We start from the raw sequence: 26,329 nt of genomic DNA, 5'->3' as shown, positions 1-26,329 counted from the left end.
TATGTGCTCAGTACATGAGTTTTGTGCTTGAGAGAAGACTTTGAATATAGTAGCTGGATCAGAGGCAAAGATGCAAATGTTTAAGAAGGGAATAATCATCCAAAATTAAATGGCCAGCAACAAGTTGAGGAAAATATTCACAGCAGGTATGATGGGAAGGGTTAATATTATTTTTATACAAAAAAGCTTTCTCTAACAAATAAGAATCCCCCCTAAAATCCAGTAAATAAGTGGTCAGAGAAGATGCACTGATAACCCCATAAAGAGGAGGTAGAACTGGTTAATAAATGTGGATGTTTAGCCTTGCTAGTAACAAAGAAATGCAGGTTGAAATGAGGTGCCATTTTTTGACTCTTAAGGTTGTGATAGTAGCATAAATAACAGTGGCCCTTTCTGAAACAGCCTGCATGTCAAAAGCCATAAAAATGTTCCTGCTGTTTTTACCCTTTAATTTTACTTCTGGGAATTTGTCCTAAAGAAATAATTCAAGGAGCGCCTGGCTGGCTCAGTTGGTTGAGCAGTAGAGCGTGTGACTCTTGATCTCAGGGTTGTGAGTTTGAGCCCCATGCTGGGTGGAGAGATGACTAAAAAAAATAAACTTTAGAAAAAAAAATAATTCAAAATAAAAAAACTGAAAGTGGAAGGGTGTTCAACATGACATTTGTAATTGAAAAAATTGGAGACAATTTCAAAAGTCAATAAGATAATGACCAAATAATTACAAGAAATCCATTTACTAGACTTTACAAAGTTATTAATTTTCATGACTATATAATGTTTTATATTAAGTGAAAAAAAGTGGGATATAAAGCAATTCATACACTATCATCTAAATTTTGTTTGAAAAAATGATATGTTTTTGATTATATTTGGTATATATCATGTGGATAGAAAAAGAACTGGAAGAAACCCCATGAAGTATTAATTGTAACTTTACTGGATGATGGGAATTTGGGAAACTTTTATTTTATATATTTTTCTGTGTTTTCTACCTGTTTTACCTAGACCGTGCATTACTTTGATAATCAGAGTAAAAATCAAAATACTGTTTGTTTCAAAAAGTAAGGCATCAACTTGTATGTAGCTTATAATGATGTTTTTTTTAAATTGTGTAAGAAAAAAGACTAGCAAGACAAATAGGATTAGGTGGGTTTTTTTCCTTCTTTGTTTTCCAAGTTGCTTATAATGTGGCTACAGACCTTTTAGAATCAGGAACATGTATATAACAATGAATGGCATGGCTGGATGGAAGTACTGGCAAAGGCAGAGGGGAGGGCAACGCAAGATGTGCGGGGTTCAACTTTTCTGGACTCTATTGAAGGTCAAGGTCACCACATGTGTATATGAGGGAGGCCTATGAAGTTGCTCAAAAGATGCTGACCTGTGAGCATCCTGGGCTCTTATAGACCCACCTTTCTTTCCCAGCTTCCCCTTCCCAATTCCTGGTGTTTAAGGTCTGTAGAGAGGTTTGTTTCTCACTGTCCAGAAGTTTTCACAAGATGCTGAGCTATTAGCATTGGTTTGAGCATCGACTCTTCTTGAATTTAGGGACCCCAGGTTCTGGTTAGACTTATTTAATAGTGGTATAGGGACCCAGGGTCTGTAGAAGAATGACAGCCACTTGTGAGGACAAGACTCTGGGGTGGGGGAGGGCACAAACTCTCAGATCCTGAGAGGCCTCTAGTTGAGGACTAGCCCCAAGGCCAGAATGGCCATCCAGTTTTTAAAAAAATAAAGGAAGAAAAGAAAAAAACAAGGGATATAGCCATTTCCTTAAGTACTATTTGAATATTTGTTTAAGTATGGAAAGTAGGTTTGAACCCTTTTCTGATTTCAAATTTTAAATAAATATTTAATTTTTAAATAAAAGTGAGATGTGATTCTTTAAAAATGATCTGGTATTGAAACAGTGCTGCAGTGTGCTGGTTGAGAGGAGCTCAACTATACATGGTTGAGGGCAAAGCCCTGAAAGGATGGAGAGAGGAACTGAAAGAAGTCTACTAACCCAGTAGAAACTAGCCCTTGGGTAGAAGAGGATTATCTTAGGTTTTCCTGCAGGACAGTTTAGGAAAAAGAGAGGCAGCTGGAATTGAGAACTTACTCCCCATTAGGTGAAGCAGACAATAGAAAGTGCTCTACCTAAGGTGAAGTCCAGGTGAAAGCTTGACAGCATGTTCCTGAAAATCACAAGAACCAAGATTAGGCCTGGTCAGTGTTCCTGCAGTTTTCACTCCAGTGATGCTGGGCAAGTTAGAAACCTGTGCTCTGCTTTAGCCTGGGGAGAAACCAGTGTCCACAAACCCAGTTCAACTCAGCAAAAGTTTGTTGATCATATGCTAACTTTAAGGCATTTTGCTAGGCGCAGAGGAGTTTAAAAAGATGGACCTTCCCTCACATTGTAAACACTCTAGTTGGATAAAAGGATAAGTATGGATGTAGCGCACCTTCCTCTTTTTGAGGAATAATTTTGGAAGTAAAATCTCATTTTTGGGCATAAATGAAAGACTAATGCAAAAGAAGTCCAATTAGGGGTTTCTGACTGGCTCAGTCAGTAGAGCATGCAACTCTTGATCTGAGGATTGTGAGTTTAGCCCCACATTGGGCACAGAGATGATTTTTTTAAAAAAAGAAGAAGAGGGGCCCCTGGGTGGCTCAGTCAGTTAACAGTCCAACTCTTGGTTTCGGCTCAGGTCATGATCTCACGGTGTGTGAGTTCGAGGCCTGCGTCAGGCTCCGTGCTGACAGCACAGAGCCTGCTTGGGATTCTCTCTCTCCCTTTCCCTCTGCCCCTCCCCCACTCACTCACTCTGTCTCTCTCTCAAAAATAAATAAATAAAATTAAAAAAAATTTTTTTAATTTAAAATAAATTTTAAAAAGAAGCAGAAGCAGCCCAATTATATTTAGGCTTTCTTTTCCTTTAGATGTAATTTTCAATTCTTTTCAATATTTGTAGTCCCTTTCTTTTCAATTTAATACCGTCCTGAAGATGTCTTCTAAAGTAGAATGCAGGCTTTTGAGGAAAGGAGCATTTATCTGACATGTTCACTGTGCCTAGAATAGTAGTCAGACAACAGATAGGACATGTTCCAAGGGTACTTCTGTCTCCCAGCAAGCTAATTATAAAGTGCTTTCACCTTTTAGACACAGCCTTCTGAGATGTACTTTCAGTGTTCCATGTGGTCTTTATGTTTATGCTCTTGTTTCACATCTGAGCATAAAGTCCATGAGCATCTGGCTGAGGGCTAAAGAATCACTGCTTTCAACATTCCCCCTGGTTCACATCTTGATGTCTTTGTCATCACCGCACTTTTAATCACCAGCACTCCTATTTTCCCATTTCCCACTAATTCCAAAATGTAGTGAGATACTGTAGTCTTATAAATGAGCATGGCCACACTGACAAAGAAAGGGATGCTACCAATTCACTGTTTACCAGATGATTTTCAGAAGCTCAACATTTTTATCTGAAAAGCAGTATAGGGGTGCGGCAAAAAACAAACAAACAAAAAAACTAGGTTCAGAAGTATAATGTCTCTAAAGCTGAGGATGGCCCCGAGTGGCTTTTGCTATTTACCTGGTAGCTGCTTGCCCAAATTTTGGGCAGACCTAGTAATGAGAGAAAATAAATAACCTTATAGGAGAGCCAGCCTTGTAAGCCCAAACCTATCAATTTGCAGCAAAATGTTACCTTCATAAACTTGTGAGTCAATCTCTTCACAAAGCTTTGAGCAATGCTGAGACATTTTAGAATATACTAAATCTGTGTTTGTGAACCTGACAGCAAAGGAGGTCTTCTCCCAGGGTCTGGAGGGATTTGTGTGCCTGGTGGTCTAGGTGCTGTTTTAATCCTTCTGGTGCTGGGCTCCAGGTCTCCTTCTTCCACTCTTTCCTCCTGAGGCAGAGCCCGCGCTGCTGCACTAACCTGCGGCGTCTCTGTGCTTCTCTTCTTACCTCCTCTTTCCCCTTCTCTTTCCCTTTCGCTGTGGTGTGTCCAGAAAAGGAAGTCGAGTTCCAGCGTGCACCTAATGGTGAGCCTTGCCTGCCCACCCATCTGCCTCCTCCATGCTGCCTGCGTGCCCGCCTGCCAGCCACGCAAACCCATTCTGCCATGTGCGTGTGCTTCACTCATCCTCACTGCATGTCTGTGCTGTGTGGGCAAGTGTGGCCTGTCCTGCCAAGCAGGGGCCATTGCCCAAGGTTTCCCGGTGACCTAAAAAACGGGCATCGGAATGTATGGTATGGCACCCCCTGCTGCAGAGCTTGGACTGCCTCCAGCAGCCCAGGGCAGGAAGTGAAGCTAGGAGGGACTCGGAGCCAGGTGGCAGTCACAGGGAGAGACCCTCACTCGCTATTGCTCAGGAGGAGAGGCCCTGCTCACTGGGGCCTCCTGCTACAGACTGGCAGCTGGTGGGCATCTGTGTGGTGGGCAGAGGACCTGGTTGTAGGCTCACAGCCCTGAGCCTTACTCTCGGCCTTTTCCCCTATGCAAGTGCCCATTAACAGGCTGTGCCCAACATTTCATCCTTCCCCACCCACCCCTCAGGAGGAGCAGCTGAAAGAATCCAGACAGCGTACCTTTCTTTCTCATGGGACACAGACCACCAAGGGGAGGGAGCACAGCAGCCTGAATTGTTATGAAACCATCCATTAAAGCCAGAGGTCGGTCCACCTGGGTGACATCTCAGCCTTCTGCAGATATGGCAGGCTTAAGGGCACCCTGGAGTTCTTGCTCCCTGCCAAGATCTCTGTCTCAGCTAGGCTTTGCAGGGAGGGCAGCCTTATCCAATGAGTCCAGGTCAGACTTAGTAGCTGAGCTAGGGGGGTGGGGAATAGAAGAGAGCAGAGTTTATGTGAGTTTAGACCCACGTCCTGACTATTCCTGGGACCCCTCTCTTCCAGCCTGCAGAGTTCAGTGGAGTCTGGTAGTACTTGGTACCTGGCTTAAGGTTCCATGCCTAGCACTGGGTTTGGGGACATGTCAGCCATTGACAGCAAGCTAGGGTTGGATGCCTTCAGGTCTGGTCTAAGGAGCCATAAAAGAAGCCTCCAGTCAAGAAGAAGTAGGACAGTCTTGCTAGCTTTCTGTGTGTGTCCTAGGAAGGAAGAAGCACATCCTAACTGCCAATGTGTCCTCGTTTGTGCCCTGCACAGAGATGGTAGCTACATGTTTGTCTCTTTGTCTTTTGAAGAACATGCAGGCATCAGGCTGCTCTTTGGTGGCCACTGGCTCCACTGGGACTCCCAGTGATAACTGAGTACATTGGTGAGGGTATCATAAGAAGCAGAGGGGATTGTAAGAGGCAAAAGAGCCTCTTATAGATATGGCTCCCCCACCCCAGAGATCAGCCTCCTTCCTTCCTCACCATCCTCCCCCACCTTCCTTGCTGTGCCATTCAGTATAACATTTCAAAAGGCAAGGAGATATCCCAGTGGTCTGCTGCTGTTAGGAATGTTGGCCCGCTAGGCAGCCTACTCTCCCGGGGGCTGGGTTCTGGGACCATAGCCACAGCCACCCACCCTGGATTCACCTGCCCTGCCTTGGAGTTCTGCTCTCACTCCCAGTTGAGCAAATCCAAGATTTATCAGGCAGAAAATATATCTGTGCCAACTGCATAGCCTTGTCTCTGCTCCCTGGGGGCAGTGGGTGCATTCTGTATCCAAAGTCACATTCCCCCCCTTTCCTCTAGGCGAGGAAATCTCGCCACCATCTTCTAGGCGAGGTTTTTTTTTTTTCTCTTCATGTTCCTCCTCTTTTCAGATCAGGCTCCGAGCTGATGTTTTAAGGGAAAGGAAATGCAGGTGGCAGGTTGAAAGGGCAGCAGGAGACTGCCCACAGATAGGGGACCCAGAGTTTCTGAATTTTGTTCTGCTTTCTTATAAACCACCCTTCTTTTTCCCTGTAAAATAAGAAGATCCTGAATTTCTTTGAGCGAAGTATGATTGTGCAGTGACGTGGCATCTGACATAAGCAGAGATTTCTGGAGAGATGCTTTAAAACAAGCCTCTGGGCTAATCCCACCTTAAGGATGCTTCCAGAGCTAGGTCTCTGGGCCTCTCCCAATACTCCCCTCCTCGGATTGATCATCTCTCCGACCATTGCTCCCATCCACATAGTATTATGGAGGCCACCTCAGGCCTAGCTCCTCCGGGCCAGGCCGGGGGGCAAGGGAGGTCTGGGAGTCGAACCTGAGCAGCTTTGGTAACTCTAGAGGAACTAAACCATCTGTTTTCTTGTCTCAGCCACAGAGCAACAACAAAAACAGTCTCGTAAGCCCAGCCCAAGAGCCCGCGCCCTTGCAGACGGCCATGGTACCTCCTGACTACGGCTTCTCCGCCCCTGCCCCTGGCTGCCTCCCGCTCCTTCTCCCTTCCTCTTCTTGCCCTCCCTCCCAGGCCTCCTTGGCCCTTTCCTTCTGGTCCCTATAGAGCAGGCTGCTTTGTGTACTGCCCTGTGGGCCCCTTCCCCTCATTGTCCCATGTGGCCATGCTCCTTCCTGCACTGCACAACTGCTGCTCCTGCTCCTTTCGCTTTTGGGGGGGAAGAGTGGTCAGGGCTCTCAGCTAAACCTCTCAGCCCCAGGCTGGGCCCCCATGGGTCTGCTGTGGGAGCCGGGAAGGTGAGTGGCTTATAAAAGAAGAGGGTAGGAGCTTTCTTCGGACCTGCACTTCGGTTCTTAGAGGCTCCTTGTAAAATCTGCCTCGGCTTCTCCTTTGCAAAGCCTTGAACAAGAAGGAGGGCTGGGGTCCCTTACCTCTGGATGGTGCTGAGGTCTCTGAGTTCCTGGAGAGCCCCATGCTGGGGGCACTGTGTGCTCCCAGAGCACCTTCTGCTAGTGGTGGCTGACTAGAGAGTTAGCATGGGGGGTGACTGGGAGAGAAGGAGGGATAATTGTGCCTGCAGACCCGGACCCTCGTGCTGCCTTATGGCACAACAGGGACAGGAACTCTGGGGAAAGGTGGTAAAGCAAGCAGCTCTCTGGGCTCAGCTTGCTGAGGGGCCATCCTGGGTCTTTCTGGGAGACCTTAGTCTACTCTCCCTGTGTCCCTTCCTCCTACATACTCCTTGATGAGTGCTGTTGGCAGTGCCTGGCCTGGACCCTCAGCCCCACAGCTCCTCCAGTGTACCTGTCCCATGGGAAAGAACACTCAGATCTAGCAGGAATCAAGGAATCAGGGACAGAGGCCCTTGACCTCTCAGCTTCCCTGGTACCTGCTTTTGTTAAGTGCCAGGCCTCTCCTTCTTTCTCAGCCAGTGCTGTCCCCTAAATCTGGGGTTTCCCAGCTGTCTGGGACCCAGTTGAGCCAGGATATTTTGTCTTGTGGGAATGGCTGGTGGGCAGGCCTCAGTGGTCATCATAGGGTCTGTGATGGGATAAGGATAGGGTCCCTCAGGGAAAAGCTCTAGGTCTGTCCTGAGGTCAAGAGGGTAATTTTCATCTTCTCTCACAGGAGCCACAAACCACCGTGGTGCACAATGCTACAGATGGGATCAAGGTGAGTGGCTCCTGAGCTGGTCTCCTGCTTTATGGATCAGCAGGAAACAGGTGGGCTGGATCACAGGGTCTATGGGTCCTGCAGATGGCAGATGACAGGCCACACCTCGAGGCCACAGTATGTGTGGAGTCCAGGCTGGGAATACCGTGCATCTGTTTGTTTCCTGGACAGCAGTATACTTCAAGCTCTATAGTCAGGCAGGCCTGGGTTTGAATCTGGGGCCACTGTCACTCTGGTGCTCTGCACTTCAATTTGCTTCTCTGTAAATTGAGGATAATAATAATTAAATCTTACTCCATGACTTGTGAGGCTTAAATGGCAGCAGTTAGCTAGAAAAACAGACTAGAGTATAACCAGACCCTTAGAACATCCTCCATTGCCTCCCCCACTATGCCCTCAGTAACTTTGTCTTATTTTCACTACTCATGACAAGATAAAAATCTCTCTCCACAGGTGTGGGGGAGGCAGATAATAAACCAAAAACCAAATAAGTAAGATAAAATCCAGTAGTGGTAAATGCTATGAAGAAAATGATACAAAGTAAAAAAAGGGGGGGTGAACAAGGCCTTTAATTAAGTGGTCAGGGAAGAACTTCCCTCAAGAGGTGATTTTTGAGCTAAAAACTAAACAATAGGAAGGAGACAGCTGGGCTGACTCTGGAGCAGAATGCCGCAGACAGGCAGGCTGCAAGTGTAGGAGCTTAGCATGTATACAGAACAGAGGAAATGAAGCAGAGCCTAGAGCATGGAGCCAGGGGAGAGTGGCATGGGGGGGAGGGGGGAGGGGGCGGGGGGGGGAAAATGCGGGTGGCACAGGGAAGAGGGAAGGGAGTGGCGGGGGCAGGGGGAAGGGGGGCAGGGTGATGATGTTGGAGAAGCAGGCAGGCCTGCTTCGTAGGACTTCATAGTAGTTTGCATTTTATTCCAGCAGTCAGGAGAAGCTATTGGAGGTTCTTAGCAGGAGAGTCATATAGTCTAATTTACACTTTGAAAAGCCCCTCTGGCTGTGTTATGGGCAAGAGCTTTAAGGAGGTAGGCAAGTATGGATGCAGGGGGCCCAGGAAGCTATTGTAGTTCAGGTCCCAGATGTTGGTAACTTGGAATCAAATAGTAGCTGTGCATTTAAAGAGAAGGGGTAGAGGTGCCAGGCTGGCTGGCTCAGTTGGTGGAGCATGTGACTCTTGATCTTGGGGTAGTGAGTTTGAGTCCCATATTGGGTGTAGAGTTACTTAAACATAAAATCTTTTTTTAAAAAAATGAAGAGTTAAGAGACAGGACTTACTTTGGAGGTAGAACTAAGAGATTTGAATTTAGATTGGATAATTAAGATATAAGAGAAAGAGGGGTGCCTGGGTGGCTCAGTTGGTTAAGCTTCCTACTTGATTTCAGCTCAGGTCACAATCTCAGGGGTTGTGAGGTCGAGCCCCGCATCGGGCCCTGTGCTGACAGCTCAGAGCCTGCTTGGGATTCTCTCTCTCCTCTCTCACCACCCCTCTCTACTTGTGCGCTCTCTCTCTCCTCTCTCTCTCTCTCTCTCTCTCAAAATAAATGAATAAACATTTTAAAAAAATAGAAAGCAAAGATTCAACCTAGAATCAAACCTAGAAGGTGACTGTAGGTTTTAACAACAAGATAGATATTGTCATTTACTGAGTTGGGGAAGACTTGGGAGGGGATCTGGGAACCCAGGGTGTTATAAAAGTCAGATGGCAAGGGTGAAAATAGAACTTCCTATGATTCTTCCTTGCACCTCCTGTAGGAGCACATACTCTGCTTCTGTTTTGCTCAGTTTCTCTGGTTTCCAAGGGCCTGAGTGTTATAGAAACATGTTCTTTTTGGCCTACAGGGCTCCACAGAGAGCTGCAACACCACCACAGAAGATGAAGACCTCAAAGGTAGGTGCTGGCAGGGTTGGGAAGGGACCCTAGCAGTGTCCCTGGTACCTTGGCTCCAGTGGGGCACCTGTCTTGTCTGTCCCCAGAACTGAGAATGGTGACTCCTTAGACTCTAGGAGAGGGCTTGGAATAAAAGCTACTCTCTGTGGGTTGTGAGGTCCCTGTCTGGCCTGGCTGGGCTAGGCAAGAGGCTTCTCTTTTTTGACCCCAGGTCTGGAATAGCTAACCTAGAGGTTTTCCTAAGCCTTTCCAGGGCCAGGGCTCAGAGAACTGTTCCTGTTGCTGATAATGATGTGACATCGCTGTACAGGGACATCCTGAGCCCCTGCAGAAGTAGCCCTTAAATATAGTGAGTCATTAGTAGGGTGACCAATGGTCCCAATTTCCCTAGGACTGAGGTGATTCCCAGAATGTGGAACTTTCAGTTTTAAAACTAGAACGGTCCTGGGCACATTGGGATCAGTCACTCTCATCACAAAGTCTTGACATGAATGATGGAGCCAGAACCACATTTGGCCATATCCAGGTGGTCCTGTGAGGACCACCACCCTAAGCTTGGGCCTGGCCAGGAGGGCCAGGGGGTGTGGGAGGGCGTGGCAGGCCAGACCCCTGGGAATCTCTGCCCTGCTCTTTGGTTTGGCCTCCTGGAATTGTTCCCTTTGCCACAGTAAGTGGCCTGAGACCAGGCTCTCAGAAAAGATGGAGAAATGCTGCAGGACAGAGCTAAGAGAACACACACAGGAGCTGTAAGGGGGCAATAAACCTTTGGGAACGAAAAAAAAAATAGAGAGCATAAATGTATAAAGCAATAAACAACAGTACCTCTAGGGCTGTTGGGATTAAGGCCAGAGCAATTCAGTTCTGGTGATGCTGGTGGAGTCAGTGTGGCTCCTTCACTGCTGGGCTCTTGACCTTGTAGCCTAGCGCCCTAGAACATCTTCCCTGGGAGCAGGGGTCCTTGTACAGTCTGTTTGAAGGCTCCTCTGTAAGCCACAAGCCCAAGTCTGTGCACCTTCCCGGGGCTCTCAGCTGGGAGGCCTCTCTGGCAGAGGCGGCAGCGTGGGATGTGGTCCAGTGTCCACAGCAGCCCGAGGCGTTGCCTTGCCCCGGCTCTGCAGTGCCACGGGCTTGGGTCCTGTCTGGCTTGCTCGCTCACCTGCCTTGTTCTGTTTGTTTTGGCTGCTCTGCCTTGCCCTGCCCTGCCCTGGCTGGCTAGCTGCCCCGCTCCGCACTGGGAATGGCAGCTCGGTGCCTGAAGGACGGAGCTCCCGGGACAGAACAGCCCCCTCTGCAGGCATGCAGCCCCAGCCTTCTCTCTGCTCCTCAGCCAGTAAGTGTGAGGGAGGCACAATCTGGCTTCTGTCTCCCTGGCTCGTCCTGAAGCCCCTCAGGGATACCCCCCAGAGCTGTCAGCCCAGCCCAGCTATCTGTCTTAGTAAGCTTGGGGAGCTCGGCCTCTGCTGGGTGGGGGAGCTGATTGGAGGTGCTGTTAATACCAGGCAGGGGCCCCTGGGACCAGGGCCCAAAGACATAAAGAAGAGTGGGTGGAAGAACATGGCATTGTGGGAAGGAATAGAAAGCCACTGGGATATTCAGTGGGCCTTGCCTCAGCAACGAGCCAGGAAGAAAGGCTGAGTCAGAAATCAGGTCAAAGGTGGTGGGAGCGGGGATGATGGTGAAATTGCCATAAGCCAAGAACCGTGTTGGGATTTGGTATTTCCTGAGGCTCAGCACATCATATTAAGAGCATGAGGCTTGGAGTGAGACAGACTGAGTTTAAATCCCAGCTTCAAAATGTGTGAAGTAGCTTAAACCTCCCAGAGCCTCAGCTTCTTTATCTGTATAATGGGAATAAAATAGCACCTACCTGATAGTACTGTTATGAAAATAAATGAGATAGTAGAATGTCTTGATATGATGCCTTGCTGGATTAATGGTAGCTCATATTTTTATTTTAAGTTGTGTCTGTGTAGAGGATGCCTTTGTCTGCTTCTTTTCCTTCTATTATCTGTCCTTTTAAAATTTCTAAACACAATCCTCTTCACCCTTAGGGCCCCAGTCAGGTCCTGCAAATGGGTTTGGTGGGTTGGAGAGGGGGTGTGTATGAGTGAGTGAGTGTGTGTGTGTGTGTGTGTGTGTGTGTGTGTGTGTGTGTGTTCACATACCTGCTTGCCTCTAGAAAGTGGATACAGCTCGTTTGTTCCCCTAAGATGCTGCTTACTCACCTGGAGCTGCCTCCGTGACAGTACTGGTGGCTATGGGGCCACCACCTGGCTGTATCTTTGGCTGCACTGCCCTCTCCCAGCTGTGCCTCTTGGCTGTGCTGTTCTAATGCTCGCATTTGTCTTGCAGCCTCTCGCTCCTGTGAGGAAAGGCTTGTGGCCTGGGCCAGCCCGGGGCTCTGGTCAGGGTTGGCCTGAGCTCAGCCTGAGCCCTCTCTTACCCTGGTGGCCTCTGCTGATAGTGGCGCTCCCTGTCAGTGAGCTGCCTGTGAGTGTAGGATGCCACCAAAAGTCCCTTGACTTTGGATAGGGTGGAGGTGGGGGGCTCTTTGGGCACCAGTTCTGCCTGCTGTCATTCTGAACCTTGTCTCAGTTTTCTTGGGGGACGCATCCTGGCATGAGAGCTGGTACGAGATTTAGAGCTATTCTAAGGCTCGTCCAGGGTAAATGGAGCCATCTCTCTGGTGAGAGGCTCTGTTTAAAAAGAGTGTTTATAGTTCCAAGATCCTTTATCCCAGAAAAGCCCTGTGGAGGAGATGAGCATGGTAAAGAGAATTAAGCATCTGTCCCAGGGCTCTGTTCATCCTTGTGGAGCCCTCATCCTTGGCTAGGTTCTGCTCTCAGGCTGGCTGTTGCCCAGGACTAGGTTCTGGACCACTGAATGAGGGCTGGGGTGGTGTAGTGGTGGTGGTAATCGAGACCTGACTGAGCCCCTTTAGGTGAGAGAAGTAAGTGGGTGGTGGAAACAGCCATATCAGGAGATGCTTCTTAGGCTGAATGTGCTGGGGATGGGGTAGAGAGTCTGGTCAGAGTATTCATGATGGCTAGGCTCCTCAACTGTAAAAGACAAGAGTGTTTTTTGCATCCTGGTTGTTGATGGAGAGGGAGACAAAGGCCAGGGAGCCGTAACCAGTGGGTGGGCTTCAGGAGGAGGGGGCCATTAGCTCTACAGACAACAGAGAAGGAATGAAGAGAAAAGTGGGCTCACTCTTCTGCAGAGGGCCTTAATGTTAAAGACCGAGAAGAGGGATGTCTTTGTCACAGAGATCACAGGGGATTCTCTGAAGGATTGGGGAGGGTTCTCTGTCACTTGGGAGCTCCTCAATCCCGTGCAGGTAAATTTCTGGATTTTCCCCCCCCGCAGTGCGGAAACAGGAGATCATTAAGATCACAGAACAACTGATTGAGGCCATCAACAATGGGGACTTTGAAGCCTACACGTGAGTAGAGACCCATTTCCTTGAGACCCAAGTCAACTCTAGAAGCCTTCCCTCTTCCCCAAAATCAGCTTGGACCCTGAGAAAAGGGAAGGCTGGGCCTTGGGCACAATGCTTGAATTAAATACCAGGCCCTTGGGCTGGAATCCCTCCCAGATAGATACCCTATGATAATACCCCACCCCCACCCACCCCCATTCCCCACCCCTGCCATGGTGTCTTGGTGGTGGGCTGAGAGGGTAAGACCCTAAGATCTTAGCCATCTTGTCAGACCTAGCCCGCAGCTAACATGCTGCAGGACAGACATCACTGACAAGGAAGAAAGACAAGTAATCCTATAGGAGACTGACAGGCTATTTTTTTTTTTTCTGCAGGAAGATTTGCGATCCAGGCCTCACTTCCTTTGAACCCGAGGCCCTTGGTAACCTCGTGGAGGGGATGGATTTCCATAAGTTTTACTTTGAGAATCGTGAGTGGGTTCGTGCTGCTGATATACTCCTGCCTGACCCTTTACCCCCTTTGCCTCTGTCCTGCTCACCATCTCCTCTTCCCAGTTGCCTGCTTTTCCCTTATTTGACCTGCTTGGCTGCACCTTGTTCTATGTGTTTGCTTCCTTGTGCCCTGAGGACGGTCTTAAACGGACACCTTTGAAGGACTTGCTTCAGAGCCCCACGTGCCCCGTCATTCTGCAGCTGCTTTGTGGCACAATCAGGGTCACGATTTCTTTAAGCCTCACCTCTTTCCACAATGACTGGAAACCACTGAGATTAGGTTGAGATGACGTCAGCAAGTAGTAATGAAGCTCTGTATGTATAGATTTCACAGTAGAGGAAATTAAAACCAGGATAAGAATGTACAAGCAAGTAGCAGGGCACTGTGGGTGATTTGTGAGATCAGAAGTTGTGGCTAGGGGCCTCCTGAATATGGAAGGAAGTAGTCCTGGCTGAGGGGCTGTACACTCTGGACTCTGGACAGTTCGTGGAAGTTCCAGGGAATAAGAAGATGAATCACCACCTCCTCCAGTCTTTCTCTCCACTTTCTAGCACCCTCCTCCTCCCTATTTTTTTTTTTTTTCTTTTCTTCTTTTCTTTCCCATTTTATCCCGGGCCTTCCCCCGAGGTGAGGTTTTGTTTTTTTGTTTTTTTGTTTTTTTTGGTTTTTTGTGGCTTTTTTTTTGTCACAGTTTTTTTCTACTAACTACCATCCTCTCCATGTCGGCTGCAAATGTAAACCCTTGGCTATCTAAGTAATTCTGTTAGCCAGAGCAGTTTCAGAGATTATAGAAGCCCTAGGGAGGGTCTCAGGTAGACCCTGTCTAACATTTGAAATGAATTAAAATGTGAATCTCATTAAAAGCAACACAGTTCACAGTGTTCGCTGATAATGGCAATCCAACTTCTTTTGGCCTTCCCGCAGCAGAATCTGGGAACCCTAGGAATATCCTGAGCTTGGTGCTTTGGTGATTCTATTTTAACTTTGGACATTTTTTTTTTTTCCAAATCACAAATCAATTTTGAAATCTTAAGCTCTTGATTTTGCTCTGCAGCCAGTTAGGGACAAGCCAACCCTTATGAAATCTAAACATCGGCCTGGAAGAATGGAAAGATCATAGGCTTTAGTTAGGAGTCAGATGGTCCTGAGTTCAAATGTTGTGTGATTTGGGAAAATTACTTAACCTCCTTGAGCCTGCTTCATTATTTCATAATAAAGAAAATAATATTGACCAAGAAATAATAGTTTATGTATGTAAAACCCCTAGTGCAATGTCTGATTAAAGTAGTAGTTGCTATTATCATTGTTCTCCACCTCTTTCTTCCATTTGGATAACTGAGACTACTGTTATGGGGTTTCCTGGCCTTTGGTGTATGGGGGACTTAGGGACTCCCAGAACGGTTGCTGGAAAAGAGGGTGAGACCTGGAAGAGCAGGCTGGGAGGAAAATGTCAGTGCCCAGGCCTGATGCCCTCCTACCTACTGCACTCTGCCTTGCCCCCTGCAGTTCTATCCAAGAACAGCAAGCCCATCCACACCACCATCCTGAACCCGCACGTCCACGTGATTGGGGAGGACGCAGCTTGCATCGCCTACATCCGCCTCACCCAGTACATCGATGGGCAGGGTCGGCCTCGCACCAGCCAGTCGGAGGAGACCCGGGTCTGGCACCGCCGGGATGGCAAGTGGCTCAATGTCCACTATCACTGCTCAGGAGCCCCTGCTGCACCGCTGCAGTGAGCTCAGCCACAGGTGCACCTGGTGGGGGGGGGGGGGGTGAGGAGGGGGACAGATGGGATCAGAGGAGGAAGAGGAGGTTGAGAAGTGGCACTAGGGGAAGAGATATGGATCATCCCAGGGGAGTGGCAAAGGCTGTCAGACAGACTTGTGTCTGGCCCTAGGACTCTAAGTTGGGTGACTTTGGACAGGTTACTTCCCTACCCTAAGCCTGTTTCCTTAGCTGTCAAAAAAGAGAGAAAGAGTGGTACCTACTTCATTGAGTTGTAAGCATTAAATAAGATACTCAGAAGTAAAGCATTTGCTTAGCAAATGTGAAGCAATGTTATATTTAAATGCTAGCTTCTCCCCCATCCTCCACCTTTTCAGGCAGACTTGGCCACGTGTCTAGCGTGTTTAAGTCCCTGGAACTCATCTGTGTGCTTATTGTCCTTTGTTCTGTTACCACGTCTGTCCTCTTTGACAGGGGCATTAGGAGATCCCAGCCGGAGGTCAAACCTTCGCAGCCAGTGGCTCTGGAGGGCCTGAGTGACAGCGGCAGTCCTGTTCGTTTGAGGTTTAAAACAATTAAATTACAAAGCGGCAGCAGCCAATGCACGCCCCTGCATGCAGCCCTCCCGCCCGCCCTTCGTGTCTGTCTCTGCTGTACCGAGGTGTTTTTTACATTTAAGAAAAAAAAAGAAAAAAAGATTGTTTAAAAAAAAAATGGAATCCATACCATGATGCGTTTTAAAACCACCGATAGCCCTTGGGCTGGCAAGAAGGCAGGAGTTTGTGTGACACCCGTCCTGGCATGAGCAGCCGGCTCACCCACCAGCCCTGAAGAGGTGAGCTCGGCCTCTGGCCTCCGTGGACTCAGGGGACCAGGCAAGAACTCTGACAGAGCTTTAGGGGCTGTGATGTGATTGCAGCCCCTGAGGTGGCCTGCCTGCCCCAGGTCTAGGAATGGACTTCTTCTGAACTTGCATAGCGCCTAGAATGAGGCTGATGAGAACATCGTGGCCATCAGACCTACTTGTGAGAGAACACAGAGCTCCCAGCCTGCTGTGGAGGCAGCTGAGAAGCAGTGGCCTCGGGACTGAGGGCCTGGACGTTGCTGTACTGTTCCATTTAGTGTAGAAAGGAAGAGAATTGGTGCTGCAGAAGTGTGTCCGCCACAAAGCTGTTGAGAAACCTCGTGTTAGTCTGACATGTACTCACTTACTCATCCATTTCTATAGGATGCACAATGCACGTGGGCCCTGATACTGAGGCCCAATACCTGCAGCTGGGAAAGGGGAGGAGTTGCTGCTTTGCTTTGTGTTTGTTTTCTTATAACTTAGCAAGGAGAGAGCCAGGCCCTGGTCAGGGCTCCCCTTGCTGCCTTTGGCAGTTCTGTTTCTGTGCTGATTTGGACCATCTTTGTCTTGACTTTTCATTGTGGTGGTCCCCGTGCTGACCCTCATCTGGGCCTGGGCCCTCTGCCAAGTGCCCCTGTGGGATGGGAGGAGTGAGGCAGCGGGATTGAGTTGATGGTTGTTTCTATGCATTCAGGCTGCCCTCAGGACTGCCTCCCTTCTTACTCTTCCCTTGCTGCACGCCCATCTCTTTACCTGTCTTTGAGATTGACCTGACTGCTCTGGCAAGAAGAGATGTTCTCTTTAAAGAGGCCTCTCTACTGACCAACTGAAGTATATGACTTACTGCTGGACAATCTGCATGGGCATCACCCCCCCTCACCTGCATGTACCCAAAAGAGGTGTCCAGAGCCAAGGCTCCTACATTCATTGTCCCTCTCTGTGCTCAAGGAGTTCCATTCCAGGAAGGAAAGATCTATACCCTAAGCAGATAGCAGAGAAGATAATGGAGGAGCAACTGGTCATGGCCTTGGTTTCCCCCAGAACAACTATGCAGACTTATCTGCACAAATATCTGCACTATTGGGGGAAAGGTGGGTAAATCCCAGCTTCCTGAACTATCTTCAGGAGGCACAGGAGCTGGGAGAAGAGGCAGAGCTACAGGTTTACCTTGGAGCCAGCTGAGAAGAGAGCAGACTCACAGGTGCTGGTGCTTGGGTTTAGCCAGGCTCCTCTGAGCACCTCATGCATGCCTCAGCCCCTGGGCCCCAGCCCTTTCTTGCCCTGCAGCCTGCAGTACCAGCACGCAGACGCCTTCACCACAGGGTTTGGTTTTGCTGGCTTGAAGACAAATGGTCTTAGAGTTCATTAAGACCCATAGCTTCATATGGCTGCTCCAGCCCCACTTCTTAGCATTCTTATTCCTCTTCTGGGGCTAATGTCAGCATCTATAGACAATAGACTATAAAAAAAAAAAAAAAAAATCACCTTTTAAACAGGAAATGGAAGGCATTTGATGCAGAATTTTTGCATGATGACATAGAAATAATTTAAAAATAGTTAGTGTTTGTTCTGAATGTTGGTAGACCCTTCATAGCTTTGTTACAATGAAACCTTGAACTGAAGATATTTAATAAAATAACCTTTAAACAGTCCATTGTGTTACTGCTGTTGGAAGCTTATGGCCAAAGGCTGATTTGAGCAGCCTGGGTTACAAGCCTTCAGATGAGGAGATGTAGCTTCTCCCACTCCCTTTGGGCCCACTTTAAAATAAAACTTCCTCATAAACTCATCAACCTCCAACTGGTCCACTGGGCTGCTGAGGCGAGTTTGGGGTGGAGAGAAAAGATGTGGACCCTTGGCTGGCGGGCTAGGGGTCTCGCCCCGCCCCCGGGCCCCGCCCGCGTCACGGGCTGCCCCGCCCCCTTCGCTCCTCAGTGGCCCGACTCGGCTCCCCCTTCGCAGGGCTGAGTGGACGAGCCCGAACCCTGGGCCCGCCCCTGCCCCGGGAGCCGCGGCGCCCGACGCTCGCCAGACTGTGCCACCGGGCGGGGAGGAGGGGGTGCGCCTCTGAGGGCGGGGCGCGCAGCCCGCCGTCTCGGAGGCCGAGGCTCGACCGAGCGCTACGGAGGACTGTTCGGCCGCCCAGCACCTCGGCAGTGCAGCTGCCAGGCCCGGACTCTGCGGGGACCTGAGGGGCGTCACGAGCGGCAGCGAGCCGCCTCCCCCCACCCCGGGTGGGAGCGGTGGTTGGGCCCGGCTGCGGCAGAGCGTTCTCTCGGAGATGGCGGAGCCGCCGCGACGCGGCCCAAGGCCCCGAGAGCTGGGAAGCCGGGCAGCCCCGGGACGCGGCGGAGCCCGGGGACAGCGGGGACGCCGCCTAGTCCGCCGGGTGAGCCGCCCTTGAGGGTAACCACCCCCCACTCAGAGGGTGGCCCCCACCCACGGTCGCCCGCAGTCCCTCCCCTCACAGACTTCCCCTCAGTGTTGCCACCATAACCACCCGCGGGGTTGTCCCGGGCGGCCCTCAGCGCGGCCCAGCGCTCCCCTCTCCTGCGTCCCCTCCACTAGCCTCCCTCGTAGTTGCTTCATTTCCCTCAGTAGGGGGCTCCTCCTCCCCTCGGGGCTCTCCCAGCCCAATGCCTGCCTCGATGTCACCCCAAGCTCTCCTCGGCGTGTCCCTTGCCCGGTCCCCATCTGGCGCTCCCTTCATATCCACCTGTGACCCCATGTCCCCCTCAGCAGGGACCCTCTACCCGTGACTCCTGGTATGGCAGCCCCGCATTCCCACGTCGCTCGCTCCTCGGTAGCCACCCCCCCCCCCCTCCCGCGGCATCTGCACCACTTGTCTCCCCGCCTTCCCTGGTTCCTCTCACTAGTGCTGTCGCCCAGCCCAGGCCTGGGGGACCCCTTTGGTTTCTGCCTCAGAAACCTCCCGCTGCTGCTCACACGTACAGCAACCCTTTCCCCGCGTTTCTACTTCGGCATCTGTCATCCCATCCCACACTCGACCCCAATAGCTCCCTCAGCACCCCTTCCCTAAATATTGCTGCTTCTTCTAGGTGTGAAGCCAACATGCAGTGGTTAAGAACCCGGGCTGTGGAGCTCGACAGGCCTGACTTTGAATCCCAGTTCCTCCACTGACTGACTGAGCTGTGTGATCCTGGGCAAGTGACTAAGCTTCTCTGGACCTCAAATTACTCACATGTAAAATGGGGATAATAATAGTGTCTGCCTCTTACCTACCTTCCAGGGCTGATGTGAGCATTAAATATATGGAAAGCTCTTGGAAGAATGTCTGACAAAGAGTAAGCTCTCATTATTTACAATTATTCTTAACAGTAATGGGGGAGACACCCTGAGTGTCCACTTCGTGTCAGTGAGGACTTCTCACTACTGTGTTTTCCCTAAAGAGTTTCCTTTAATTCTTAGGATTCACCCCTTCCCATCACTATTTCAGTCCTCTCCCCAGCTTTCTTTTCATGTCAATTTTACCCAGGCCAAAGCTGAACTGTTCTTAAATCATCTCTCTCAATTCTGAGGAACCCTGTCTCTGCCTGATCTCACCCCTGAGATGTATATGCCTGGGAGTGGGTAGCAGAGAAGGATTGCCAGTCCCTGGCCTTACTAGGAATGGCTAAGCTGGAGAGAACAACAATAAAGCTTCTAGAAGCAGTCTATATATTTAAGAAAACAGTCTCCAAAATTAGCTCTCCCTGAAACTGTTTTCTGATCACACTGTCCTTACCCCTTTCTTACTGGTTGGGTATGACTTAAGCTGTTGTAGCTCTCATCCAGCCCCACTAAGTTTGCTATCTTTTTGTAACAGGATTCAATCCCTCATGTCTCCATAGGCTAGCTCAGGACCCTTCTGAGCTGTTCAGTGATGAGGATATAGTATCACCTAGGCTAAGTTAGGAAGGTGAACTGAAGTGATAGGAAGACAGACTGGACTCAGCCCTCTGGCTTCTCTCAGGCCCCAGTGATGTGGTCTGCCCTGGGGCTACATTTTTATCACTCTCTGACACTCGTGCAGGTGAGATGAAGGACAGGGGATGAGTAATTTTTCACAAGTAATAGAAAAGAGAGTTTCTGGGTTTGGAAGTGAATCGAATGATTAGGTAGCACCATTTCTTTTACCTTTCGAATCTCCCCACCCCCCACCATAGTGTTCTCCTCACTACAAGTTCATTAGTGCTTCTAGCTTGTGATGTTGGGTTTGACTGATGAGGAAGATTAACAGACTCATGAGTTTCCTCTTATCTGATATTTCATTGGAGCACGGGACTTGTGGGGCTTTCTGTCCCTTCCTCACAGAACAACCAGAGCTCCTGCTGGCTGGCCAACTGCTTAGTCGTGGGCTGGGAACTTCTTCCAGAGCAGGTTCATTTTCACCCTCCTAAGCTGTTTGGTCTCCTTTTGATGGGAGATTTGTTCCCTTCCAGCCCTTGAATATACTGCTCTAGCTCTGAGCTTAGCTCAGGAAGGAGAATTTATATTCTAAGAAAGGCAACAAGCTATGAAGTGAAGATATGAGACTCAGATTGTGTTGTTCTTCTACAGGAGTTTTTTTTTTTTTGGAGAACAAATCATCCTGTGAGCAGGAGGTAAGAGAGATGGGTGAAGAGGGGAATGGGTTAATGATACACTTTCAGGTGGAGAAGTAACCCATTGATTTTTCTGTGTTACAGATAGTGAGGGCAGGGATTATGAACTTTGTTGACCTCTAATGTGAGGAGCTCAGCAGGACCAAGAGTGGAGCCTGGCTAGATTTGCATCCTGAAGCCATGGGCCAGGGGGCCATGGTGACTTGAGACCAGTGGACTGTGTCCAGTTGCCCCTCGTTGCCCCTTCTAACTCCCCTACCCTAAAGTAAGGGGAGTTGGCTCCAACTTTTCAGGGAACTGACCCTGAGGAAATCATTTTCCCTTACTTTCCTATCCTACCCTCTTAAGAGAGCCCAGCCTATAGAACTCCTACCTCCCATCCCCTGAGGTAGACCCCATCCCTGCCTCCCCTTCCCCGCCATGCTCAAGCTGTGGAAGGTGGTACGCCCAGCTCGGCAGCTGGAACTGCACCGCCTCATACTGCTGCTGATCGCTTTCAGTCTGGGCTCCATGGGCTTCCTGGCTTACTACGTATCCACCAGCCCCAAGGCCAAGGAACCCTTGCCCCTGCCCTTGGGAGACTGCAGCAGTGGTGGAGCAGCTGGCCCTGGCCCTGTACGTCCACCAGTCCCACCACGGCCCCCCAGGCCACCAGAGACAGCTCGAACTGAACCTGTGGTCCTTGTGTTTGTGGAGAGTGCATACTCACAGCTGGGGCAGGAGATTGTGGCCATCTTGGAGTCTAGTCGTTTTCGTTATAGCACTGAGCTAGCACCCGGCCGAGGGGACATGCCCACACTGACTGATCATACCCGTGGCCGCTATGTCTTGGTCATTTATGAAAACCTGCTCAAGTATGTCAACCTGGATGCCTGGAGTCGGGAACTGTTAGACCGGTACTGTGTGGAGTACGGTGTGGGCATCATTGGCTTTTTCCGAGCCCATGAACATAGCCTACTGAGTGCCCAGCTCAAGGGTTTTCCCCTTTTCCTACACTCAAACTTGGGGCTCCGGGACTACCAAGTGAATCCTTCTGCCCCCTTACTGCATCTCACACGCCCCAGCCGCCTGGAACCTGGGCCGCTGCCTGGTGATGACTGGACCATCTTCCAATCCAATCATAGCACATATGAACCAGTGCTTCTTGCCAGCCTTCGGCCAGCTGAATCCCCTGTGCCAGGACCAGTGCCTCGCCGGACCCGGCTTCCCACTGTCGTACAAGACCTGGGGCTTCATGATGGCATCCAGCGGGTGCTCTTTGGCCATGGCCTTTCCTTCTGGCTCCACAAACTTGTTTTTGTTGATGCTGTTGCATACCTCACTGGCAAGCGCCTCTGCCTAGACCTTGACCGCTACATCTTGGTAGACATTGATGACATCTTTGTGGGCAAGGAAGGTACCCGCATGAAGGTGGCTGATGTTGAGGTCAGTCTTTTTCCTGACTCAAATTTCTTTCCTTAGAAGCTGTTTCAAGCTCTGTGCTATCAGACTCCCTTGATTCTGAGCTTGTTATAGGTATACTCCCTGCCCTTTTCAGGCAGGAAGAACATTACTTTTCATTTTTCTCCTGATCAGTCTGCTCTCATGATTTCTTGTGTTCCTGCTACTCTTCCCAGGCTCTGTTGACCACCCAGAACAAACTCAGGACCTTAGTCCCCAACTTCACTTTCAACTTGGGCTTCTCGGGCAAGTTCTATCATACTGGTGAGTGTATTCCCCTGTTCCTTCAGCATATCTGTCTTAGTTTGGACTGTCCCTTCACTGTTCATCTTCCTGGGCAGGCAAGTTGGAGAAAAGGGGCAAGGTTTGGGGTCAAAATATGGTGAGGAGCTAGCGGTGGATATGAACTTAGGTTAGCATGGGTGGCTGAAGAGCAAGTCAGCAGTGGGGCAAAATAGTCTCAGGTGGGCAGAGGTCAGCAATCTTATCCCAAGAATGGAAGATGGTCAGTGTTGTTACAGAACAGAGGAGGGCACAGGGCCTGACTGGCTGTGGTCAGTGGTCAGTGTGTGGTCATAGGGACAGAGGAGGAGGATGCAGGGGACGACATGCTGCTGAAGCACCGCAAAGAGTTCTGGTGGTTCCCCCACATGTGGAGCCACATGCAGCCACACCTGTTCCACAATCGCTCCGTGCTGGCTGACCAGATGAGGCTCAACAAACAGTTTGCTCTGGTGAGACCCTTGGATCTGTTCCCCATACTTTTTCCCAGAGATAATGATTCCTTTTCAACCTTCCCCTAATGGGCTGCCCTTTCCCTACCCTTTCCATTTTTCTTTCTGTGGAGGTATCCCCACCCTCTTTACCCTCTACTCCCTGAACCTCACCAGGTCCTGGTGAGAATCTATGCCATTCCCAGGAACATGGGATTCCCACGGATCTGGGGTATGCTGTGGCCCCCCACCACTCGGGTGTATACCCCATCCACACGCAACTCTATGAGGCCTGGAAATCTGTGTGGGGCATCCAGGTGACCAGCACTGAGGAATATCCCCATCTCCGCCCTGCCCGCTACCGCCGTGGCTTCATTCACAATGGCATTATGGTGAGGGACCCCTGATACAAACCTGAATCAAACTCCTACATTTAGACAGCCACCAACCTGCACTGACCTGTGTCCTCTCAACTGCCAGTCCAAGTTCACATAATAGGGGGTAAAGGGGTGAAAAGTCATAATGCACATAGTAAGAGTTTTATTGGTGTAACTCAGTACTTTACAAACCCAGGGAATCCTAATGCCTTAGGTCTTTTGTCCCTTATTTTTCATTCTGCCTTTCAAATCTCATGTTAGTTTTTTCCTTCTTCTAGGTATTACCACGGCAGACGTGTGGACTCTTCACTCACACAATCTTCTATAATGAATATCCTGGAGGCTCTCGTGAACTAGACCGGAGCATCCGAGGTGGAGAGCTCTTTCTGACAGTGCTGCTTAATCCGGTAAGGTGCTGAGAGGAAGGGCTAGAAGATTGGAGAGCTGAAGTGTATGTAGGCTGGGAACTTTGCTCACCAAGCCTGATTCTGAGGTGGGGTAGGCTCTCTAATTCTGACACGCAGGCTCCCTCTTGCAGATCAGCATTTTTATGACCCATCTGTCAAATTATGGAAATGATCGGCTGGGCCTGTATACCTTTGAGAGCCTGGTGCGTTTCCTTCAATGCTGGACACGGCTGCGCCTACAGACCCTTCCTCCTGTCCCTCTTGCACGAAAGTACTTTGAACTGTTCCCTCAAGAGCGAAGCCCCCTTTGGCAGGTATGGTTGGAGCTCAGGCTGACCAGAGACGTGATGGGGGTGGAGAGAGTTGAAGAAAAGATGAAACATCTGATTCTTGGCCTCACCTTCAGAATCCCTGTGATGACAAGAGGCACAAAGATATCTGGTCCAAGGAGAAAACCTGTGATCGGCTACCCAAGTTCTTGATTGTGGGACCCCAGAAAACAGGTGAATCGTCCTTAGCCAACTTCTCTTGCCCTGCCTTAAGCCCAAAGGATTCTTTGGCCAAGGAATTCCCTTCTCATACCCACCTCTCCTTAATCCAGTCTCTTGAGACAGTGATTCTTAATCCTGAATCAGAATCATCTGTGGTTTGTTTTTTTTAAAGATCCACAAGTGATTCTGATGCAGTCAAGGCTGAGAACTATTTTAACTTCCCTGGGTCTCACTGTCTTTTCCTTCTCTCACTCTAGTTTGTCCAAAGGGGATATTACTACTCAGAGTGGTTATTTTCTCACCTCCTTAAAATTCATATTGTTGATCTGGCTTCTTTCCCAAAATAGCCTCGACCTTCTCTCCCATTTAGGCACCACAGCTATTCACTTCTTCCTGAGCCTGCACCCAGCTGTGACTAGCAGCTTCCCTAGCCCCAGCACCTTTGAGGAGATTCAGTTCTTCAACGGCCCTAATTACCACAAGGGTATTGATTGGTGAGACTGGGACCCTTTGTAATGCTTCTCAGAGGAACATTCCCTTCCCTCCAAATCCTCATTCCAGCTTCCACCAGTGCAGGTATCTGGCCCCTTCATGCTGCAAATTCTCTGCCTCTCCTCTGTGCTACTTCCTAGGTACATGGACTTCTTCCCTGTCCCTTCCAATGCCAGCACTGACTTTCTCTTTGAAAAAAGTGCCACCTACTTTGACTCAGAGGTTGTACCACGTCGGGGGGCTGCCCTTCTGCCACGAGCCAAGATCATCACTGTGCTCACCAACCCTGCTGACAGGGCCTACTCCTGGTATCAGGTGAGCCTGAAGCTAGGGATACATTAGGGCTTAAGTGAGGGAGGTGGTGACTGCTAGAGACAGAAAGGAAGAGGGTAGGGAAACTAAATTGCTTTGGTGTGGGATTCCTATGCTGTGTATTCATCAGATCAAGAGTAGGGCAGAATAATTCTATCAATTCACCCATCCTTTCCTATTCCTTGTCCTTCAGCACCAGCGAGCACATGGAGACCCAGCTGCTCTGAATTATACTTTCTACCAGGTGATTTCAGCCTCCTCTCAGGCCCCTCTGGCACTTCGCTCCCTGCAGAACCGCTGTCTTGTCCCTGGCTACTATTCCACCCATCTGCAGCGCTGGCTGACTTACTACCCCTCTGGACAGGTACATGCCCCCCAGTAGCCTTTGTTGGGGTCCCCCTTCCCTTCTTTGTCCCTTCAGCCTAGAGGCTTCTAAGGAATACAGAGGGAACTACATCTCTGTCCCTTTAGTTGCTGATTGTGGATGGGCAAGAGCTGCGTACCAACCCAGCTGCCTCAATGGAGAGCATCCAGAAGTTCCTGGGTATCACACCCTTTCTGAACTACACACGGACCCTCAGGTGGGAGAGCATGACCCAGGGGAGGAGGAATCGGGGAAATGGGGAAACAGGTTGACCATGTCTGTTTGGAAGAGACATGTGTCCCTGTGAGCTGGGAGAGGTAATATACATTTATGGGGCTTGAATTTTCTTTTCTCCCTACCAATTAATGCCCTTTTGCTATTGAGCAGGTTTGATGAAGATAAGGGATTCTGGTGCCAGGGACTTGAAGGTGGGAAGACTCGTTGTCTGGGCAAAAGCAAAGGCCGGAGGTATCCGGATATGGACACTGAGGTGAGTAAAGCCTCAGACAAGGTATCCCTCTCTACCTCTGAGGTCTCATCCTACGTCCCACTCCTTACCACTTCTGCCTCCATTTTTCTCCTCTCAGTCCCGCCTTTTTCTTATGGATTTTTTCCGGAACCACAATTTGGATCTGTCGAAGCTGCTAAGCCGGCTTGGACAGCCAGTGCCCTCATGGCTTCGGGAAGAACTGCAACATTCCAGTCTGGGCTGATGTCCAGGCCTCCTGTACCAGCAAAAGCGCCCCACTACCCTAAAGGGCAAGCCCAGAGCAGGGCCCACAAGGGGTATTAGAGTGGCCCAGCCCCTGCCCCTTCTACCTCAGTGGCCCCCAGGCCTGGGATGGCTGAGAAGGAAAGGGCAGTCCTTTCCCATACCTCTAAGGTCTTATAAAGGGGCTTCCCTTGATACCCCACATCATGGTACTAGGCACCTTCAACCCATGGTCTTTGAAGGTGGGTGAGAATGAAAGGGTCCAGGCAAGGTGTAGAGGAACTTATTAATCCAGTGATTTCCCTCTTCATTCTCAGCAGTATATCTATCTATACCTGGCTATGGGAGGGACCCCCCCCCCTACTGTGGGATCAATGGGATCTACCTGTGGCCCGGCCTCCCTAATGTCATTCACATTGAATGGGGATGAGGCCGGACAGTGGCTCATAGAGCTGAGTATGAGCCCTAGCTGTGGGCTAGAAATGTCCTTAATAAACATCCTTATTTTTCTGTTTTGTCTGC

The 26,329-nt window shown here is 49.7% G+C and overlaps 2 protein-coding genes across 24 annotated transcripts in view; both read left to right on the top strand.

Moving 5' to 3' along the window:
- The window catches only part of CAMK2G (calcium/calmodulin dependent protein kinase II gamma), an 87,238-nt gene extending 69,691 nt beyond the window's left edge, over positions 1–17,547 (top strand). For 4 of the 22 annotated variants that reach the window (XM_058698375.1, XM_058698364.1, XM_058698380.1 and 1 more), the window contains 9 exons: positions 3,997–4,029; positions 6,242–6,310; positions 7,451–7,495; positions 9,341–9,389; positions 10,606–10,719; positions 12,756–12,831; positions 13,203–13,297; positions 14,827–15,071; positions 15,523–17,547. In XM_058698375.1, the coding sequence (XP_058554358.1) occupies positions 3,997–4,029; positions 6,242–6,310; positions 7,451–7,495; positions 9,341–9,389; positions 10,606–10,719; positions 12,756–12,831; positions 13,203–13,297; positions 14,827–15,059 (714 nt within the window). In that variant the 3' untranslated portion in view covers positions 15,060–15,071; positions 15,523–17,547. Of the gene's footprint in view, positions 1–3,996; positions 4,030–6,241; positions 6,311–7,450; positions 7,496–9,340; positions 9,390–10,605; positions 10,720–12,755; positions 12,832–13,202; positions 13,306–14,826; positions 15,072–15,522 lie in introns of those variants that run through there. The other 18 variants (XM_058698366.1, XM_058698363.1, XM_058698382.1 and 15 more) reach the window with 10 other exon arrangements.
- A 384-nt stretch (positions 17,548–17,931) lies between these two features.
- Positions 17,932–26,317, top strand: NDST2 (N-deacetylase and N-sulfotransferase 2). 2 transcript variants are annotated; one of them, XM_058698361.1, is made up of 16 exons: positions 17,935–18,284; positions 18,955–19,200; positions 20,456–20,499; positions 20,584–21,924; positions 22,116–22,203; positions 22,519–22,673; positions 22,859–23,044; positions 23,308–23,436; positions 23,568–23,750; positions 23,843–23,939; positions 24,298–24,421; positions 24,560–24,734; positions 24,925–25,095; positions 25,203–25,312; positions 25,483–25,585; positions 25,683–26,317. In XM_058698361.1, the coding sequence occupies exons 4-16, from the start codon at positions 20,920–20,922 to the stop codon at positions 25,806–25,808; spliced, it is 2,652 nt and encodes an 883-aa protein (XP_058554344.1). In that variant the 5' UTR covers positions 17,935–18,284; positions 18,955–19,200; positions 20,456–20,499; positions 20,584–20,919; the 3' UTR covers positions 25,809–26,317. The 2 variants fall into 2 exon arrangements, with proteins under 2 accessions (XP_058554345.1, XP_058554344.1); XM_058698362.1 differs by having other exon boundaries at positions 17,932–18,284; positions 18,955–21,924; positions 25,203–25,275.
- Positions 26,318–26,329: the final 12 nt, after the last annotated feature.

This window comes from Neofelis nebulosa, chromosome 13 (genome assembly GCF_028018385.1).
Source record: "Neofelis nebulosa isolate mNeoNeb1 chromosome 13, mNeoNeb1.pri, whole genome shotgun sequence".
NCBI classification, from domain to species: domain Eukaryota; kingdom Metazoa; phylum Chordata; class Mammalia; order Carnivora; family Felidae; genus Neofelis; species Neofelis nebulosa.
Note: the sequence above shows the minus strand (reverse complement) of the source record. Positions and strands in the feature narration are given on the sequence as shown.